General features: G+C 47.9%; 1 protein-coding gene across 3 annotated transcripts in view; it reads right to left on the bottom strand.

The window, feature by feature from the left end:
- PRKCB (protein kinase C beta) overlaps positions 1-21837 on the bottom strand; it is a 316975-nt gene that overhangs the window by 153450 nt on the left and 141688 nt on the right. For all 3 annotated transcript variants that reach the window (XR_003607171.2, XM_028090400.2, XM_028090399.2), the window contains exons 4-5: positions 3081-3192; positions 2615-2743 (exon numbers count right to left, since the gene is read on the bottom strand). Coding sequence is in view for 2 of the 3 variants with exons in the window: in XM_028090400.2 (XP_027946201.1) it covers positions 2615-2743; positions 3081-3192 (241 nt within the window). In the remaining variant the exon portion in view is untranslated. The remainder of the gene's footprint in view (positions 1-2614; positions 2744-3080; positions 3193-21837) is intronic.

The raw sequence follows: 21837 nt of genomic DNA, 5'->3' as shown, positions 1-21837 counted from the left end.
ATGGCCCAGTATCAAAGCGCTTGGAAAACCACAACTATGAAAACTTTGGTTTTCTCAGAACCAAACCATGCTCTCAGAATCCTGAGCATGCAGATAATCTGCCCCTAACTCTAAGGGAGCCCCGAATTGCCTCCCGTTTTCTTGTTATGGGTTGAATTTTGTCCCCCAAAGAAGATATATTCATGTCCCAACCTCAGTACCCAGGAATGTGACCTTATTTGGAAATGAGAGCTTTGTGAATGTGATTAAGTTGAGGTCATACTAGATTAGAGAAGCTGTAGTCCAATGACTGGTGTCCTTATAAGAAGATGAAACTTGGACACAGAGACACACAGGGAAGAATGCCATGTGATGATGAAGGCAGAGACCAGGATCCACAAGCCAAGGAACGCCAAAGATTGATGGAAACTACCAGAAGCTAAGAGCGAGGCATGGAACATACTCTCCCTCAGAGCATTCCAGAGCAAACCAACTCTGCTGACACTTTCATTTCAGACTTCTAGCCTCCAGAAGTTACAAAATAAATTCCTGCTATTTCAAGCTGCCCAGTTTGTGGCATTTTGGTACAGCAGGGAGATTATATACCCCCAGTTCATAGGCACATAGTGGAATTGCCAGAGAATCATCAGGTTGTGATCAAGATATGGCCGAGCAAATCTTCGAGTAAGGAGGAAGACTCTGACCTTGAATCTGAAGAGATGCTGTATTGTACCACATCAGAAAAAGACTCCCCAAGATATGCCCATAAGAGGTAACCTAGCTAAACCACAAAGGAAATAAATAAGGTGGGGGAAGGGGGACCAGGCTAAAAAGTAACCTAGTATATCATACTAGAGAGTCTAACAGACCTAAGTGATGAAATGTGTGGCTTTCTAAGCCTATTTCCTGATGAGTAGAATGATAATACTACTACTTAGCGCATTAGAGTTGCTCAAAATATTTAAACAAGATATTGCCTGTAAGTGCTTTGCACGGTGATGGACACATTTTTTAAAAACTCCATTAGCTATTGCTTTATTATTGTTTTGTTACTAACGGTGTAAGTTCTTAGAAGCCTAACTTCTCTGAGCCTTAGCATCTTCATTCATAAATCAAGCATAACAGATATTTCACAAGGTTGTTGTGAGGATGAAAGAGATAACGTGGGAGGCTTTTTTACTGAAATATAATTGGCATATAACGCTGTGTACCTTTATGTGTAATGTGTTGATTTGACACATTTATAGATTGCAATATGATTACTGCCATAGCGTCAGCTAACACCTCTATCAAATCACATAATTATTTTTTTTGGTGGGAACAATGGATGGACTTTGAGGGTGTTATATTAAGTAAGGTCCTGTATACAATGGGTGTGTTCCATCAATGTCGGGTGCCCCCTGTAACAGACCTGAGCCAGCACAGTTCCTAGAGAAGGACACTAGAGGGCAGCAGGGTCCCATTTTTGCCCCACTCCAGCTACAGCCAGGAAAACTCCACCAGAAACTGTGACTGCCTGCTTCTCTCTGGGGAACCCCCAAACATCCCGATGGGAAGAAGCCAGCCACTTGCCTTCCTTTTAGAGAAAAAAGCAATTCAATGGAATGCACATTTCCAAAGAGCCCACTGGGTATCCCAAACCTCAGTTTAAAACAAGGATTGTATTTTACAGGGATATTTTTCGACTTTTATATGGTGTAAGTGAAGCCCCTCCCTGCATAGGGCTCAACACATCAGAGATGCCGAACCAGTCTGGAGCCTCAGAAGTAGACCAAGTTTTGCAAAAATCAATCCCTTCTGTGATCAGTTTCCTAAGTTACCAAGTCATAAAACTTTGTTTATACTGATTCGTTATAAAGTCTATGGTTTGTGTCACAAGCATTTGAGAAGAGAATTCCTCCAAAGTTTTAGTCCCGTTCTTGTCTGGTTAAGTGTGGGTTTTACGGTAGCTTTATGGTTGAGTATCTACCAGTCCAGCAAAGCCAGGTTTCCATTTTGCTGGAGCTTTGCATGTATTTCTTGAATGCTCCATTCCGGAAGCCAAAGACGCCCTCCTCCTTTCTCCCCCTAGTCCCCCTCACCCCTACCAGCTGTATTATCCCTCTTTCTTATCATTACAGGATACTTCAGAAGTGCAAAAAGTATAGGGAATCCTAGAACAGGGAATCCTAGAACACGTAGTCACCGTCAGGTTTAAGAAAGAAATTATTTCAAATACGCCGAAAGCCCCCAGCGACGCACACGGCATCCCCACTCTTGCCCAAGTTGTCACATCCAGAATTTGGTGTTTGTCACCAAGACTATTCCTCCCACTGGGAAAGTCTGCGGATGCACCAAGCATTCCTTCTTGGTTACCTTAACAAAGGAAATAGAACTGCACACTCCACACCCCGAGCAAGAGCAGGAAAGGGAGAGGGAGAGAAGAGGGAGTGAGGCCTTTCTGAGCCCCAGCCAGCGCAGGTGCCTGCAGCGGGTAGGGACTGTGATGGGGCGGGGGGGGGCGGGGGTTGGGGAGCAGGGTCACGCAGTCCCCTTCCCGCCCCCCCCAACCCTGCCCATCCCTCCACCAGCTTCCTTTCCCCCAACAAAGAGGTCGGACCCAGGGAGCCGGCGCCGGAGCCCCAGCGCCACCTACCGACGACGATGAGGACTTCCCTCTCGATGTGGGCCTGGATGTAGATACGGCCGCGGCGCTCCGTGTGGTCGGTGCCACACAGGCTGGGGACATTCATCACGCAGCGCTTGTGCACGTTCATCATGCAGGCTGCGAGGGTGGAGAGGAGCGCGGTTCAGGCTGGGGCCCTCCGGCCCGGTCTCATCTGAAGGGCTCCTCCAACCCATTCCCCCCCTACCCACCCACCGCCCAGGTCCGGATGGACAGAGGAGGTGGGACTTGTCCGTCCTCCCTGAAGTCTGAGTCTGCACCCTACATACCCCGAATGGCCAGTTTCAATGCCGCTAGATTTGAGGGGGGCTTGGCTCATTACTCAGCAACAGACAACCGGCACACCAGCCCACCCCGGACTTGGGAGAACGTGCTGTGGACCTGAACCCCCAAACCACGAGGAAGCAGAGGCCGCCACTGAGCAAATTGTACTTACTGTCACATTTCATCCCCTGGTGGATGAGTCCATACAGCAGTGACCCACAGTGGTCACAAAACGTGGGGCTGGAGTACGTGTGGATCTTAAACTTGTGCTTGCTCCGGGGGTCCTAAGGCCAAGAGAAACAAACAAAAGAGGCTAGTGTCAGTGTGGCGGGCCAAGGACTCAAAGGGCATCGAGTATCACTGGAGGACTCACCGAGAACAGTACCTGGCCCCAGCGTTCCTCACCCCTGTTAGGGCCATCACTGTGCTCTGCGCCCAGATGTGCATTTGATAAATAGTGGTTGAAGGAGTGAATGATTCTGAAAGCAGCTGACTCCCAATGCAGCCACAGCCTGTTCCCTGTGCCGCCAGTCCTCCACCTGAGAGCCCAACCTACTGACTCCTGCCTGCAGCAAGGACTCCAGAGACAGCACCTAAACAGGTCCCCTTGTTCCTACTTTTTTACCCCTTTATCCTCTGAGCATGCCCCTGGAGGGCTCTGGAGTGATCTAAAACCCGAGTCTGCTTAAAGGCCATTTGCTAGTGCCTCATCCCCTACAGAACAGTATTCAAAGTCCAATGAATAGCCTGCAGGTTGTGGCAGAGCCTGCTGGTTTTTCCAACAATACCCATGCTTTTCTTTAGTAATAGAACCCTTGAGTTTGAGCAAAGAGCGTGGCCACCCAATTAGAGACTACATTTCCCAGCATCCCTTGCAGCTTGGTGTGGCCATGTGATGAAGCTCTGGCCAATGGGATAGGTGTGCTTCAGGGTCCTTCCCTTTAAAAGAATGTGTCCAACCCTCCCTGGCCCCAAACAACTTGGACCCAAACCTGTGCTGAAATGATAGAACTACACTACTAGACTTGGACCTTGTCCCTTTGGGCAGACACCTGAGGGAAAACCTACCTTCTGTCTTGCCTAAGTCACTATATCTGGGGGCTATTTGTTACAACAGCTTATATGGTTCCCTAACTAACAAACATGCCCTTCATAACCTGGCAGTATAGTATAGAGGTTCAAAGTACAGACTTTAGAGCAGTAACTATCTGGGTTCTTCTCAGCTGTACGACTTTGGGCAAGTTTCTTAACCTCTTCGCACTTTGGTCTCCTTGTCTATAAAATGGAGGTAATGGGGGCGCCTGGGTGGCTCAGTCAGTTCAGCATCTGCCTTCAGCTCAGGTCATGATCCCAGGGTCCTGGGATCAAGTCCCACATCAGGCTCACTGCTCAGCAGGGAGTCTGCTTCTCCCTCTACCCCTCCCCCCGCTTGTGCTCTCGCTCTTTCATGATCTCTCTCAAATATATAAAATCTTTAAAAAAATAATAAAACAAAATAAAATAAAATGGAGGTGATGGCAATGCTACAAGCTTATTAGCCCACTGGGAAGGATAAATGGATTCATCTACGTAGAGATCTTAGAACCACCTGGCACCCCATAAGCAGTATAAGCTCTTGCATTATTATTAAATCTCCCTTATAATCTCAACTATGTCTCCCCAAATGCACACTATGTTCTCAGTACACAGGACTTGTTCACGCCTCCAAACATGCCCCTTTGGCTCTGCATGTTGTCTTTCTCCTTCAAGAGTTGCTCTTCCATCACTGTGCTAACTACAGAGCTCCTTCTTCTCTTTCCCAAAGCCAGCCTGAAAGTTGCTTTCTCCGTGAAACAATGGACAGCAGAGGTTGAGAGCATGGACCTGGGATTCCCACCCAGGGCTGATCTGACATAACAGTCTTTGCTATATGCTACCCCTCTCTTCCCTCATTCGTTCAGCTCATCACGTGTTTACTTAAGCCTGATATTCTAGTAACAGAGAGAAAATAAACAAGTGAAAATAGACACAATAAGTAGATATTATGTTATGCGCTATTAAAGTGTTGAGTGTTTTTCTTGAAATGTTCTATATATAAACTGTACTGAATTTTACTGTACGTAAAAAAGGCGAACTTTCCCTGCATGGAAACAATATCTCAATAAGCCTGACTAAAAAAAATCTTCAGTCACTGAAAGCTATGGGGGCGTTCACCTTAGAGCTGAGAAGTGAGGGCCTCCAAACCCTCCTCCAAGGAAACACCTGTTCATGACTGCTGTTGGCCTGTAGGGGGAGCTCAGAGCTTTCCTCACTCCCTGCTCCCCTCAAAGCAGGAGAGCCCATCTGGCTGGTCAGATTCCAAGGCCCTGATTGGCCCCGCCTCAGTGGGTGGAGCTTGCACACGTTCGGAAAGGCGCACCTGCCAGCTTTCTCTTTCTCTCCAGACACCCCCTTGCTCCCGGGAGGCCGCTGCCTTCAGATCCCATGGTCTAGACCTGAGAGGGTTGGGGTGAGTGGCCTGGGCCAGCTCTGTTCCAAACCCTGCGGCAAGTTCTCTTTCTCTTTCTCTTCTTGGCTTTTGTGCTCTCTTCTGGTTCCCTGATATGTGGACCTTCTAGTATAGCCAAGAATTTGTTTTGATTATGGTTTAAATTTCCTTGGGCGTACCTAGTATAGAAAAAGGGAGTCTCCAAGGGCCTCATGAGCTCGACCTTGAGATTCGGGACAAAATCCCAACTAATAATAAATGGCCTCTTTGCTGGGTTTCACTTTCCTCCATGTATACATCTCCTTGGAATATCTCAGGGAGAAGGATTTGAGCATTTCTGACTAGATATGACCAAGAACCTTCTCTGCCCCATCATGTCTCTTCAACAAGAGGAGATGCCAAGTGGCACAAAGAATGGGAAGGTAAATGAAACATTTCCTGAGAGCTGCCCAGTGTCTCATGGGCACTTTCTCCGGTACTCATGATGTTCCATTTGGAAGGTGTTATTCGTTCCCATCTTAGTGACAGTGAAAAGGGCCCAGACTAGAGAGAGAGAGATTCTCCCACAGGTCAACCAGCTGGCCCACTGCTGAGCTGGGATTCAGAGCTGGCTCTACCTGGCTCTGAATCTGGGATGCTCTGAGCTTCTCTCATTTCTCTCCTGCCTCCCCAACTTCATTAATGCCTTTCTGTTCCAGGGCAGCTACAATAGCACTTCCTTCCTTCCTTCCTTCCTTCATTCACCCAACAAATGTTTACTGAGAGCTAGGGTCTTCCTAGGCATTGGGGATACAACTGTGAGCAAGGAGCCAGAATGCCTGCTCTCATTGAATTTACATTCTAATGGCAGAGAGAAACAAACAAAAAACCCCACCAATATCTTCCCCTCCCAAATCTTCTCCATCATAGCATTTAAATCACTGTATTGTAGTTACATGTTTAATTTCATCTCTCCGATGCTCAGCTGCAAGCAACATAAGGGAATTTTGTGCCGGGCATATACTGTACTTGGCATATAGAAGATGCTCAATAAATGAGCGAGAGTTAGTATTTATTGAGCATTTACTCATCCAGGAACTAATTTTCAGGGATTTACCAGGCAGGCATTAACTCATTTAATCCTCATAACATCCCTAGGAAGTACGTACATTACTACACCCATTTCACAGATGAGGACCGAGGGGTGCAGGGACTTGCCCCGGGCTCCCCAGTTTCAGCAAGCCCAGCATTTCGCACAGTGGCTGGTACATATGGAGAGGCTTGAGTTGCGGTAGCAGCTGGGGGGCTGTAAACATCGCTGCTAATCACTCAGAGCCCGAGCCATGCTTGTGCTTTCTAGAAAATGACTTGGAGAGCACTGTGCAAGGTGGATTAGAGCCTGACAGGAGAAAGGAAGGCTCAGTGAGCACAAGGCAGAGGAAAGTTTGTTTCTGGTTTATTTAGAGGCTGTTGGAGGCTCCCCCTGCCCAGGCTTTCAGGAGGGCTCAAGTTGCCAGCAACCCCGCCGCCGCCACCACCACCAATCCCTCGGATCATCCAGACCAATCAGGTCATCCCCTGACCACTTCTGCCCTCCTCCCGCCTGCTACCTGGGAGAGCTTGGAATAAAGCCACAGTCCCACTGCAGGGAGCCTCACGACTCCAGGATCCTCAAGGAGAATCTTACAGGGTGCATGTTCATGCACAGTGCCGCCTCTGAGATGGGGGGGTTTGCACTTTGAGACGGCCCACTCCCCCGGACACGGGTGACTGGTGCAGAGGTAGGCGCTTGGCTCAAATGACTCACATGCTTAGTGAATGGGACACAGGCAGCCAGGAACACAGGCAGCTCCAGGGCTGATGTGGCCCTTTTGTTTACAGTGGGCTCCAAGGAACAGAGAGGAACAAAGACAACAGGCCATGTGACCCGAGGGACAGAGCTCCTGGTTCCAGTCCCTCCAGGGCCTGGCATCCTGTCCTCCAATTTCATAGGACTCTTCCCATGCCCTCTGTGTCCCGTGTGTCCTTCAGGCTCATGCCAATCCAAGGAGGCATCTGTTACCTGCAACCAGTGATGGGCATCAAGACAGTTCTAATCACTTTGGCTCAGGTACTGCCCGCTGGCCAATCAGAAGGAACAGCAGGTTTAGCTGTGCTGGGAGTTAACTCTGTGGTTGCCGGATCGTGGAGAGGTAGGGGGCAGGGAGCTGGCAAGGGAAGAAGTGGATGAGTGGTAGAAAGAGGAGGCTCAGAGGGCCCAGTGGCTATTTACCAATCAGTTTTAAAGTATTTCAATATTATCAGAACTGGTACAGTAATGCCGGTGCATCCAGGTTAAATATCAGCCTGGCCTTTAACCAAAACACATCCCCTTCCCAGCTTTGGAGGCTGTGGCCATTGACCAGCTCTGAGATGAGCCTGGAAATCCATGCAGCCTCTAAGTTAGAACTTTCCCCCCATCCCAGGCCACACAGACAGACTGGGTCCCCTCCAGTCCGTCTATCGCCCATCCCCATCTCTGGCCTGGGTCTTCCTTGATGCTCAGAGGTCACAGTCTGGAGCCCAGGGGCCATTATCAACTTTGCATACATGCTATATTTGCTCCATATGGTACTTCTTAAAAATTCAAGTTAATTGACTACATTTAAAAATCACGAAATGTCAGATAAAAATGTAAACTTCTGGCTCCTTTGAAAAATTGCAAGTTATGGCAACACTAGACACATGTCCCTGTGGGCTGAGCAGTGGTCACCCCCTGCAGATAGGGACAAGGCTCCCAGTCCTCTGGTCCTCCGCAGTCCCTGCCACTCCCTATGGTCTCACACTATGCCTGCTTTTCCCCTCCCCGCCTGGTCCCTGTACAAATGTGGGTTTACGACCTCTCTCAGACCCCCCACCCTCTCTCCCTCCAGTCCACTGACTGGGAACCTACCCCCATGTGAACACATCACCTAGCCTCCTGAATGGGTTCATTTGGCTCAGGGTCAAATGCATTCAGAAATAGGTTTGAAACTACAGTATCCCCACCCCAGGATCAGCCCTTGATTTTCAGGGTCCCTGGTCATCTCTTCCACCCTGGGAATCACGTTTCCACAAGATCCTGGCATGATTCTTCTCCCCGCTAGTTCACGGGGTCAGAGTTCCTCATGCTTTCTGCTAGGTGAGCCTGGATTTCTAAGTTTCCTTCCACTTCAGATCCTGCTCCCAGAGACTGCTGAATCACAAGAACAAAATAATAATGAACTATTGGACTTTTACTGCCACCACGAATCGAACACGGCCTATCTGCCAAGCATTGCACTAAGTGTCTTGTATCACATCATTAAGTCTTCACCATGGCCGAGGGGGGAAGAGTTATTATTACCCTGCTATTCCAGATGAGCCAACTGAGGCTTAGAGAAGTAATGTATTCAAGGTCTCAAAGCAAGAACATGGGAGCGCCAGGACTGAAATCCAAGTTTGCCAGGCAGCTGAGTGGGGACACCTGCATGTCACCTGGCTGTCTCCCTGCTCCTCAGCCTCCCCAGAGGGGCTCCCACCTGACAGCGGTTACGGATGATGGCAACCTTCATCTCAAACAAATGCAGCACCATCCTGGGACGGGCTGTTGGGGGATCCCTACCACTACCCCCAAGCCAGAGTCTTCACCATGAACACCCAACCCCCGGGCCCAAAGGACAGGCAGATCCCAGCTCAGCATCACTGGCTCATCACCTGACTCTAGGCGCAAGCAGCCAAGGAGGAAGGAAGCACAGATCAGAAACCAAAAGGAAAAAAAAATCTTTAAACATCTAAGTCACAGCCTAAAATAGCCTTTCTCGGTCTGAATGGGCTGTGTGGCTTTGTTCACAGGTGGGCTGAAATTTGGCTGAGCTGAGGCAAAGCTGCAGGAAATCGGGAAACTGGATTGAAGCACTGAGGCCAAGAAAACACACACCAACAACATTAGTCAGAGGAGGAATAAAAGCGACCTGGAAATTTGGACTGTGTCATCCCTGGAATTTACAGGCCACAAAAGCCGCTGCAGGTACATTTCCCAGGAGGCAGATGGGCCAGGTGAAATTGAAGATCCCAGCTGGAAATACCGTCAGGACACAGGGAAGGTTGCAAACAGGGGGTCCGGAGTTAACTGTGTGACCTCAGGCAAGTGACTTAACCTCTCTGAGTCTCTGGTGCCTTGTGCATTTCATGGCCTGGCTTCATGGATTGGCTCCCAGCACAGTGCCCCCCACACAGGAAGTACAAGCACTTGATTTCATTATTCCGAAGAGAAAAAATTATCACAGTGACATTTCCCAAATGTTGGTCTTGAGCCATCATAATTCTGCATGTCCACATACTACCTATAATATGTCCTTGACATTTTTCTTCAACTCAGCATGCCCTTTACGTAAATAAACCTATTTTAAAATAAAACTGTAAGAGTGTGAACTCGTGGGATCAATGTGCAAATTATGTTTTTTTCTAATACACCTTAAAGTGAAAGAGCCAACTCCTAAAATAAAAGTTTTTTAAAGATTTTTTTATTTATTTATTTGAGACAGAGAGAGAGAGAGCACATGAGAGGGGGGAGGCTCAGAGGGAGAAGCAGACTCCCTGCTGAGCAGGGAGCCCGATGCAGAACTCGATCCCGGGACTCCAGGATCATGACCTGAGCTGAAGGAAGTCGCTTAACCAACTGAGCCACCCAGGCGCCCTAAAATAAAATTTTAAAATTTGCATCCCAACGGTCTCCACTGAGAAACTGGGGAGACACAGATACATATCTCCCTGGTGGGCAGGCCAATTGCGAGCTGGCACTATCCATGAAAAGTACAAATGCTGCTTCCCTGGTGACCCACTTTGTCCCACTCTGGGAATTTATCCTGGAGATCAACCTGCATACATGGGAAATAAAATGCGCATACGTGTTGCTCGCTGCGGCATTATTTATAACAGCAAAATACTTTAAATAAGCCAAGCGTCGTAGGTAGGGAGCTGCTTAAGTAAATCATAATGTAGCTACGCAGTGGCTTTCTGCTCAGGTAGGTATACAGAACGAGTCTTCTGCACTGATACGGAAAAATCTTGAGGACATATTTTTAAGTGAAACCGAAAAAAAAAAACAACCCAAGGTGCAGAAGAATCTATGTTGCATGTTACCTTTTGTGCGAGAAAGTGAGGCGGGCTAAGAAAGTATCTGTATTCTGAAATACTCAGACCCACCTAAAGGAACTCTGGAAGGATACACTGTAAGAGAAGCTAACGTTAGTATTTATCCACGGAGGCGGGAGGAAACAAAATGAACAGGGGGCAGGACTTCACACATATCTTTATATAGTTTTGATGGAAAGTAGAATATTTAAGGGTTTCTCCGGGCGCCACGAGATTGAAAAAACTCTCACAGCAGGTACCACCGCACGCCGGGGTGACCCCGACCATACCGGCCATACCCCAAACAGCAAGCAAAATACCAAAACTTCCCAAGAGGCAAAGAAGCAGGGAAGTCTTCCTGGGGACTGTGTGGACCGAGGTTTGGGGACCGTGAAATGCGGCTCATGTGAGAAGCTGTAATTACACACGCGCGCCCCGCAGTTGAAAGGGGGAGACTGTAATTTGGTGAAGATCTCTCGTTTTGTTCCTGGAGAAGCAAGTCAATAAAGCTGATAACGCTGTGTAAATGTTCGAGCCCGGTGACAGTTTGCTCAAGTGTTGGATACTCCCCAACTTCTTCCAGCCACCGCCCCTTTGCAAATACGTAATTGTTTGATTGGAAGGCCGTGCTTCTGTTGTGTAAACTTGGGGAGAATTTTAAATAGGATTTCCTGCATTAAGAGCTGCACTGGAGTCCAAGTCAATATTAGGGGTTAATTAACAGCCACAATCAAACCTAACGGCCGGGCTCTGGAAGTGATTAGCTTTTTGATTCTGGGGCAAGTTCTTTAACCCTTTTAAGTGTTCGCTCCTTTGTCTGAAAGTGGGATGATGATAATAATAATATCTAATTTCTAAGTTAATGAGGGTTCAGTGAACGAATGCCTGGAAACTGCCTAGTAGTCCTTGGTGGAAATAAACATTTAATACATGCTCACTGTTACCATTAATTTTCTATCCATACCATTTGTCTGTATTTAAATTCAAGTTTGTTTCTTTCCAAATGATTTGTAACACATTTCCTATATAATGATTTAGGATATGAATCATTTACCCCAGATATAGGCAGTAAATATTTTCCCAGTTTCTCATTTGCCTTTTAATTTTGTTGTTCTTTTTTCAACATATAACAAGGCAAGTGTGTGTGTGTGTGTGTATTTAAATAAAGTGCCAATTTTTCCATTTTCCTTTACGGTCTATGTCTCTGCTGTTATACTTAGAAAGTCCTTCCCAGTATTTTCTTCAACATCTTACAGTTTCACTTTCTGCACTGAAATCCTTACTTCCCTTGGAATTCATCTTAGCAGAAGCTCTGAGGAAAGACCTTCATTTTTTTTTTCCTTCATGTGTAGCCAGTTGTAACAACAAACATATGGCATGTATCTTCTTCCTGCTGACTTGAAATGCCCCTTTTATCATATCACCTCATGTATCTTTTGTTCACTTGTAAATTTTCTCTTATGCTCCATTGATTTCTCTCTATCCCTGCCTCGGTGCCACACTAAACTTTAATACATCATAGGTTTATAATATCTGAGCATCTGAAAACATGCACTTTATACCCACCCACCTTACCCTCAGCATTACTGTCCACTTTGAAAACGTTCATGGTGATTCTCATCCAGATTGTACTGGAAAGGCGAATCTTGGCCAGCCCTACTTACTGTCCCTCTAGAAAAATGCCCCCCCTACAGCATCAGCCCAGTGGACAGTAGGGCATCTGACCTCAGACTTCCAGCCAATGCTGAGTGGACCAAGGTCTGATCAGTGGTGTGCAGTTTATGAAGGAAGAACTGGGCCAATCAGAATTTAGAACAAGGGACAGTGCAGCATCAGGAGCTGGAGCTGAGCGAAGGCGGTGGGTGGGCAAGGTGGGTGATGTCAAGTCAGGGCTAGCAGGGGACAAGAGGGGGGTGGAGGGTTGAATTCACAAGTAATTTGAGTCCTTTATGTCCTTCCAGAAAACTTGTTTTTTCTAAACTTTTCTTCATTGCCATTAACCTAATCTGCCTTTCCAGGGTTTACATGTTATTTCCACGAATGATCTCAATTCATTAGCTACGTCAGTGGTTCTTAACCTGATGAGGCCGGCCACCCTCCGCAGCAAGCATGCAGTCTCTCGCAGGGATGTAGTTCCAGGCTTCCGGGTGACACTCACAGCTGCGGGCAGCCACGATTTTCCGGCGGCGTTGCATTGCTCAGATTGCCACAGAACGCTGGCAAGAAGCTCAGAACTAGCGAAACCTGGCCCAGCTCTCCTGGCGGTAGCCACGGGCCGGACGTGAGTCCTGGCCAGGCCCTTCGAGCGGGGCATAGAGTCTGCAAGTCCCCACAGTCCCTGCCGGCACCTGAGTCACTCCTGCCGATCCCAAGACAGCCGCGGGAGGCCATATGAAACGGCAGCTATGCACACGCGTGGGGCTTCAGAGAGAAACGGAGACCCACCCTCGGGTAGAAGAGGGCGTCCTCATTCTCACGGTGAACAGGAGTCTCCTTCCTTCCTCTGGAAGACTATGTGCACTTGCACGCCAACTCCAACCTTAAGGGGCTTCAAGACATCAAGCGTGCAACGGGCAGATTCAGCTCCAACTTGGTACCTGAGTCAGCAGAGCAGGAGAAGTCCCACCTCTCCAAGCAGGTGAGTGATTCCGTCTGCCAGGAAGAGGTGATTTCATAAGGTATTTAAAGGGTGAGGCTCCAGGTCCGGTTACCTGGATTCAAAAGCCAGCTCTACCACCACCTGTCTGTGCCCTTGGCCGTGTTGCTCAAAGGCTCCATACTTCGTGTTAACTCGGGATAACGATGATACTTATTTTCCGGGGATGGTCATGGGGTGTGAATTACCTAAAACCTTTCAAAGAGTTGCCTGACACACAGCAGGCACTCAATAAATATCAGCTGTTATTATTAATTATTCATTATTGCCAGCCAGGGCATCCCTATGTCGATCGGGTTGTAACTTGTCCCGGGAAACCCCACAGACATTCCCACCTCTTGAACTTCGATCTGGGTTTCCTGCACCAATTCCTTCTGCTCAGGCAAGAAGCCATTCATTTATTTATCCATTTTTTCACCAAATATTGGTTGAGCGTATCAGGGGCTGGACGAGCAGAATTGGACTCAGGGTCTGCCGTCGCGGGCTCCCGGCCTCGTTCCGAGGAGATTGGTAAAGAAGCACAAACAAATGTACATTTCGGACTGCCACAGAGAAGCTCGCGGTGCTTCCAGAGTTTTAGTGAGGGGCTCAGAGCTGGGCAGACAGGTCTGGGAGGCTTCCCTGAGAAGTGAAGTGTGAGCTAGGATCTGAAACCTGGACAGAAGGCACCTGGCTGGGACTCTGCCCCTGCCTCAGGGGGCGCTAGTCCACTGCATGGGGTCCCACTTCAACCCAGGTAGACACCTGGCCGACACCACCCCACTGCCACCTGCCTGGCTTCCAGGTCTGCCTTAGCCTCCATTCCCTGTCCCCAGCTCGGACCCCTCAGCCAGGAGACCCCAGTCCCCGTGGGAGGGAATTTAGTAGAGAGCTCATGAGTCAGACTCTAAAGCTAGAGTCTGAATTCAATCCCAACTCTGTTACTTCCCTGCCTTGAGCAAGTTACTTCCGCTATAAAAGCCTTGACATTCCCACCTGTAGAATGGAGCCAAGTCTCTGTCATGTGGAGAGACACTACATCAGAGTAGTACGCACTGCACAGCAAGGCTGCCTGCCATCGAATCTCGACTCAACAACATCCTGTGTGACTTCAGGCAGGTTACCTAAGCTCTCTGTGCTGCAGTAGCCTTATCTCGAAGGTGGAAATGATGACAAGAGCTCTGCATTCTCACGAAAAGTTAAGGAGTTAATATTTGTAAGAGAGTGCTCAGTAAATACCATGTAAGTGTCTGTCTAATATAATAAAGGAAAGCTCCTGCTTTCTAGGTTTGTGAGGATTAATGAAGTCATGATTATATGTTGTGCTGTAGCACAGTGTCTGGACCCCATAAATGTGAACTTAAAATGAAAACTCCATCTGTGACCCTGGGCAAGTCACCGCATGCTCTGGTCTCAGTTCCCCCTTCAGAAAACGATGGGGTTAACAGGGCATTTCCCAGGGGGCCTTCAAGTTCTGACACCTCAGGGTTCAGGCTCTTCGGAGAGTCTGCCCCGCCTCTTCCTGCAGAGGTCATCATGTGAATTCATTGCTCAGAGCGTACAGACGTCTTTCAGGGACCAGTCACACTGCCACAGATCACAGCCTGGCAGTATAAATAAATCCTTGTCACCCACAACACACGCACATGCCTCCTTGCCCCTCGCCACCCCTCCACCCCCAATGGTGCCATCAGTCCACAGAGGGAGGAGCACCGCTCTCTCCCTGCTGAGTGAGGGTTGCCCAAAAGCAAGACCGCGACACAGGGTCACTCAACTTGCCAAGACGCCATCAGTTTGATTTCTGGGTGTAGCTCGCGGTGCCTAGCTTCCTGACAGCTCCCTCTGCCCCAGAAGCCCTCGGGGTGCCCAAGCCTGCATTTCGGAGGAGGAGAAAGGACCTTCATGCAGAAGGACGTGAGGAAGGCTGCTGAGGCCAATGCCTGCTGGGCCACCATCAGCACCTGGGATTCCGGGCACCACAAAACCATAGAGATTCTTACCCTAATGATCTGTTCCACAGTCATGGAAGCTGTGATGGGCCTGGCATGTGCCCACCATGTTATTTAAAAAAAAAAAATCACAAGGAAGAGAAAGTACATTTACGGTACTGAACCGCAAAAAATCCATGTGTAAGTGTTTATGCAGTTTAAACCCATGTGTTCAATGGTCAACGGTATTAGGATGAGAGTAACAGCTAACATATGCCAGGCACCATCCTAAGAACTTTACATATAATTAACACACCTGACCCTCACTGATCATGTGAAATAGGTTTATTATTATCACATTTTATTGGGGAGAAAACTGAGGCACAGAGACGTTAAGTCACTGGCCCAAGGTCACACAGCTAGTGATTTGGATGCATAATCTGGGCTCTTTGTCACCATGTAAGTAAATGTAAAGTCACCCTGTGATGTGTGACAGCAAGCAGAGGTATGTGGTGCTCTAAGAGTAAAAAATCGGGGGAACGGACCTGGTCAGGGAGGTCAGGGAGGGCTTCCCTAAGGAGGCGACGCTTGAGCTGTGGTCTGGAGGATGAGTTTCAAGTCAACCAGGGTTCTTAACCTTGGATGCACAATAAAGTCAATTGGGAGGCTTTGAATCAATCAGAGATTCTGAGTGGTTTGTCTGGGACAGGCCCAGGCACCACTATGGGGTTCTACAGCTCCGCAGATGAAAGAGATAAGCAACCAGGATGGAGCCTCACTGATCTCGGGAGAAGAAGAGAGATAGAGCCCAGCACAGAAGCAGCATCTGAGTAGGGTGACCCTACAGTTTCTCTTCCAAAGGGGACTCTGTGAGAATGACAGGCTTAACAGGCACACAAACCCTTTGGGATTCCAATGCAACAGAACAAGCGGGTCTGTGGATGGGTCAGCATGGCAAAGGAAGAGAGATGTTTGACAACCCTGCTTAGCAGCCACGTCCCACTATCAGCTTTGCCCCAAGAACAGTTGGAAGCCACCGACATGTTTCCAACAAGGACGATGACATGATCGCATCTGGTTTTTGGAAAGATGACTCCCCTGCAGTGTGGAGGTGACAGGCTGGTGGGACAGAGAGGAATCGGCAAATCAGAACAAGAGGCTACTGGTCCAGGGACGGGGAATGGAGCCTGGGCTGAGGTCCTGTCTCTGGGGATGGAGAAGAGCAGGTGGCAGCGTATCATGCTGGGTGAGAGCAGGCTCGAGAGCCAGACCAAGTTCAAGTTCAGACTCAGCTTTGTATTAGTTGCATGACCTGGCGAAGTCAGCTAACTTCTCTGTAGGATGAGCACAGAAAAGGGATCTTTCTCATGGGTGACGTTTCAATGAGTTCATGCATATAAATCACTTAGAACAGTGCCTGGCAAAGGAGAGGCATTATATAAATGTTAGCTATAAATACTAGCCAGGAGCTGACAATGGAGAGAACAGGCGGGTAGGGCAAGTCTAGGAACACAGAAAAAGAAGCCCCAAGAAGGGACCATTGCTCAGCAGGATTCTGGAAAATCACAGCTGAAGGGTGGAGAAGAACAAAGACAGAAAGTTGCACGAGGAAGGGCTGAGGTGCAGAATTACGGAGCAGAGCCTGGACGGCAAAGCCAGGATTGAAAGCAAAATCGGGTCCAAGATTCTGAGTCAAGCACTTACATAATATGCCAGGGACTGTGTTAAGCTTTTTGCATACATTACCTTATTTAATACTCACAACTTGTTGAATACAACAGGAAGTAGGCACATTACCATCCTCATCTTGAAAATGTAGAAACAGGGGCACAGCCAGAGTAAGTCACTTATCCACAGTCACATGGCTAGTATGTAGCAAAGCTGAGCTTTGAACCCAGGCAGGCCGGCTCCAGAGTTCACATTCCTTTTTTTTTTTTTTAAGATTTATTTATTTATTTAAGAGAGAGAGGGCATGAGCAGGAGGAACAGAGGGAGAGGAAGAGAGAATCTCAAGCCGACTCCCCGCTGAGCACGGAGACTGAGAAGAGTTCAACCCCAGGGCCCTGAGATCATGACCTGAGCCAAAACCAAGAGTCGGACGCTTAACCGACGGAGCCACCCAGGAGCCCCAGAGTCCACACTCTTAACATGCAAGACACAAACCTGAGCCTGAACGTTTCACTCTGCCCTCACTCCCAAACTACCACTAAAAATGCACTCCCCCCAAAAATGTTTAAAAATAGAAGAATCCATTTCAGCCCAGAAATCAGGGGAAGGTGCTGAGTAAATGCCAAAAACTCTCCAAATGTTTTTCACTATCTGGAAACGGTGAGACTTGAACTGGCCTCATTCTCCCAAATTAGAATAGCAAGGCCTGATGATGAGGGCCGCTGACCAAACACAGGAAGCCAAGGTGAGTCCTGGAAGGTGTCTATGCAAGCCCCTGGCAGCAGAGGCACCTGATAATTATGCAGAGTGATAAATGACCCCCCCCCCAAAGCCTTCAGGTGAGGTATGGGACTGCCAGAGCCCCGGCCCATCCCACTGGACTTGGAGAGTGCTAGAACATAAGAGACCAGTACCGGCAGCTGCTTCCCTAAGGAGGCAGGGTCCAGAGACAGAGCGAGAAAGGGATGCCCTAGCCAATTTAAAGCTCCACCCAGCCACCAGGGTCAAGGGACCTCTGCATACTTTTAAGACTCTCCGCCTTCGACTGCTGCTCCCTCCCCATACTCCTCAAAGAAGCCTCAATTGACCAAATCCACATTTTCTCTTCTCCCTTTAGAAGGAGGGTGGGAGAGACCTTCCACGGACAGTTCCCACCTACAAACGTAGAGGTTTTAACTGGTGGTGCACAGCATGAACCCAGTCCCAAAAATGTGCTTAAAATACACGGCAGTTGTCATTCTCAGGTTATCTGTCAACATCTAAATTTAGGAGATTCAGACTTCTCTTGAAAAAAATGAAAAAATCTGGACTTTTGGTCTTTTAAAAAGCAGGAATTAAAAAAAAACAAAACAAAACTGGAGCTGGGTAGAGGCTTCTCCTTCCAGACGGGGTGCACACACACCAGATGGACACTCGCTGTTATCACACATTCGATTCATTTACTTATCTGCCAGCCCCCGCCACCGCTGGCTTTGAAGTTGGAAATCCTGATAAATGGAATGGAATGCGTCCTTCCAAAGTCGTGTGGGCCACAAACAAAACACAGAGGAGAAAGGAAAGAGAGGTTCTACTGGATAATTCTATTTGTAGAGACTTCAAAAGAAGGCACACTGTTTTCCACAGCACCCGCACCATTTTGCATCCCACCAACAGTGTGTGAGACCTCCTATTTCTCCACATCTTCGCCAACACGTGTTGTCTTTTGGCTTTGTTTTGATAACAGCGATCCTGACAGGTGTGAGGTGGCATCTCATTGTGGGTTTGATTCACATTTCCTGACCATGAGTGATGCTGAGCACTTTTTTTTCATGTACCTGTTGGCCATTTGTAGGTCTTCTCTGGAGAAATGTCTATTCAGGTCCTTAGCCCACTTGGAGGGTCCTCAAAAAATAAAAAATAGATCCACCATATGATCCAGCAGTCCCACTTCTGGGTATTTATCCAAAAGAAATGAAATCAGGATCTCGAAGGGGTATCTGCACACTATGTTCACTACAGCACTATTCACAATAGCCAAGACGTGGAAGCAGCCTAAATGTCCGTCAACAGATGGTTGAATAAAGACAATGTGGTATATACATACAATGGAGTATTATTCAGGCTTTCAAAAAGAAGGAAATACTGCCATGTGGGGCATGGATGAACTGCGAGGATGTGATGTCAGTGAACCAAGCCAGACACGGAAAGACAAACACTGCATAATTCCACTCAGATGAGATGTCTAAAACAGTCAAACTCACAGAATCAAAGACTGGAATGGTGTCTGCCAGACGCTGGCGAGAGGGGGGAAAGGAGGAGTTACCAATCGATGGGCATCAAGTTGCAGTTAAACAATATGAGTAAACTCTAGCTGCACAATATTGTGCCTGTGGTCAACAGTATTGTATTGTGTTTTTTTTTTTTTTAAGATTTTATTTATTCATGAGAGACAGAGAGAGAGAGAGAGAGAATGGCAGAGGGAGAAGCAGGGAGCCCTATGCGGACTCGGTCCCAGGACTCTGGGATCATGACCTGAGCTGAAGGCAGACGCTTAACCATCTGAGCCACCCAGGCGCCCCTGTATTGTGTTCTTAAAAGTGTGTTGTGGGGGGTGCCTGCGTGGCGCAGTCGGCTGAGCGTCTGACTCCTGGTTTCAGCTCAGGTCATGATCTCAGGGTCATGAGATCAAGCCCTGTGTCGGGCTCTGCGCTCAGTGCAGGGTCTGCTTGGGATTCTCTCTCCCTCCCTCTCCCTCTGCTCCTCTCCTCCCCGCACCCCCCCCCCCGCTCATGCGTTCTTCCTCTCTGTAAATAAATAAATAATAAAATCTTTTATTTAAGTATGTTAAGAGGGTAGATCTTATGTTAAGTGTTCTTTCTGAAATATAATGAAGTGAAATAAAATAAAGTAAAATGACAATAAATAGTTCAATGGGGGGAAAAAAAAGCCAGCAAACTACTGCTGGCCTGGGTCCTGGTCTTATGGAAGGGGTTGGAGGTAGGGGAAGTAGACAGGGACCCAGAAGGGCTTCTGGTTCCAGGGAAATGTTTGCTGTGCGGTAATTCATCAAGATGGTCACTTTTCATGCCCCATAAACAGTTTTCAAAAACCACGTGACCCCTGCAGACTAAAACCAGCACCCTTAATTCCAAATTCTAAATCCCTAAAGAAAGAATCTGATCGGTCCAGCTTGGGATAGATGTCCACATGCATGTGGCCCCCCAAACAGGGCCAAGGCCATAGCATCCCCAAGCTTCAGGGGGTGCCTTCTCTGGAAAGGCCGTTCTCAGAGAAGAGGGTTGTCTGCTTCAGTGAGATTTGTCCAGGTGGACAGGGCTGCAGTTATGAGGTACCTGGAGGTACTGAATAAGAACACGGCCCTGGGGGCAAGGCTGCCTGGGTTCAAATCCTGGCTCTACCACTCACTAGTCTTGTGACCTGGGGCAAGTCACTTAGTCTGAGTGCCCCAGTTTCCTCATCTGTAAAATAGGGATGATAGCAATGGGATTTCTAGAGTGTGAGGAAGAATAAAGAGTTATTCTATGCGAAGTGCTTAAAACAGAATTATACCTATGAATGCTGGCCCTTGGATGTTACTACATTTTAAAAAATACTGTATCGAGGTAGCACCTGGCTGGCTCAGTCAGAAGAGCATGCGACTCTCGATCCCAGGAACGTGAGTTCGAGCCTCATGTTGGGTGTAGAGATTACAAAAAAAAAAAAGAAAAAGAAAATTTTAAAAAGAAACTTTAAAAAAATAAAAATACTGCATTTAGAAATCCTAGAATTCCAGGCCACTGGAGGTAGGGGGAGCCATTGGGAATACTAAAAGTTAAGAGACAGTAGGAGACTAGAAATGAGGTCTTTTGACTCCGGGACCTGTGCCTTTCACATCCCTGCGGGCTGCCTCTCTCCAGGGTCATCTGCCTTTTGATTTCTCTGCCTCCCCCAAGCCCGTAGCCTCCACGGGCTAAATCTCTGGGAAATTGCCTTTATCAGGCTCTGAGGCTGGTCTGCCCCCAACTAGGAGAAGCCAAAATAATTCATAAGATGGGACATCTGCACCTCATTCAAATCACGGCAGCCCTGCCCTTTTCTGCACAGAAGAAACAGCTCGTTTCTGTTCTAGGGACGCCACGCATCAGGGATTTGCTTCTTCCTCCACAGCATGAAGCTCTGTGTCTTTATGAGAGTGAGACACAAGGGGTTATTGAGAAGCAATTCTTTCTGCCTTCTCCACACTGCTTCTGCAGGCACTCAGCCAACGGGAGCCCAGGGATCGCGGGGCACTCGCTCCACGAGTTGGTTGGAAGAAGCGCATTTTATCACACCGCCATTGTTGTGTTAGACTCTCCCTCCAACCAGCCCATGGGAGGTGTCTACATATTTCCATTTCGTGGCAGGCAAGATGGATGCATGCCGTGCCAAAAACAAGCCTGGACTTTTGAAATTTGCTCCCTAAACGTGAAAGGACCATCCGTGGTTAGAATATTAGCAAGTATCCGGTGTCAGGTGTGGCACGAAGCCCTTAACGTGGATTAACTCATCTGATCTTCATTTTATCCTCTTTTTACAGATGAGAAAACTGAGGCAGAAGTCAGGTCACTGGCCCAAGATGATCCAGACAGTGAGTGAGTGGCAGATGCGGTATGCAAACACAGCCACTCGGGTTTCAGAGCCACAACATGGTACTGCCTTACACTGGTTTCCAAACTCAGCAACCCAATTACCTGAAGGACTTTAAAATACCTATTTCCAGGCTCTTGTCTGTACTTTTTCAGGTGAAGTCTGGTTTTAGCAGGCTCCCCAAATAATCCTTAAGCAGTCAACCTATCTATATTCCACAAAGCACCATTTAGAAATTGTAGTGGTGGTGTGTGGTTTTGATCTGTCAAACCTCTCTGTTTCCTTTTTTTTTTTTTTTTTTGTAGCAATGCCTCATTTTCCCTTTGAAAGCCATCCCACCCACAGTGTTTACTGTGTTTACTCTGGGAGGGAACACTGTAAAGACCCAACCAAGGGCTACTTAGGTAACATGAACTTGACCAAATAATCTTTCTTCTTCTGGAATGTGAATTTAAAACCAAAGCAACACAAGGACCAAAATCAGATACAGCTGGTCTGATCATTCCAGTTTTCT

Source organism: Eumetopias jubatus, unplaced genomic scaffold (genome assembly GCF_037043125.1).
Source record: "Eumetopias jubatus isolate StellerSeaLion01/CBP00866 unplaced genomic scaffold, mEumJub1_p1.0 scaffold_12, whole genome shotgun sequence".
NCBI classification, from domain to species: Eukaryota; Metazoa; Chordata; class Mammalia; order Carnivora; family Otariidae; genus Eumetopias; species Eumetopias jubatus.
The sequence above is the reverse complement of the archived record's forward strand: the minus strand, read 5'-3'. Positions and strand labels throughout refer to the sequence as shown.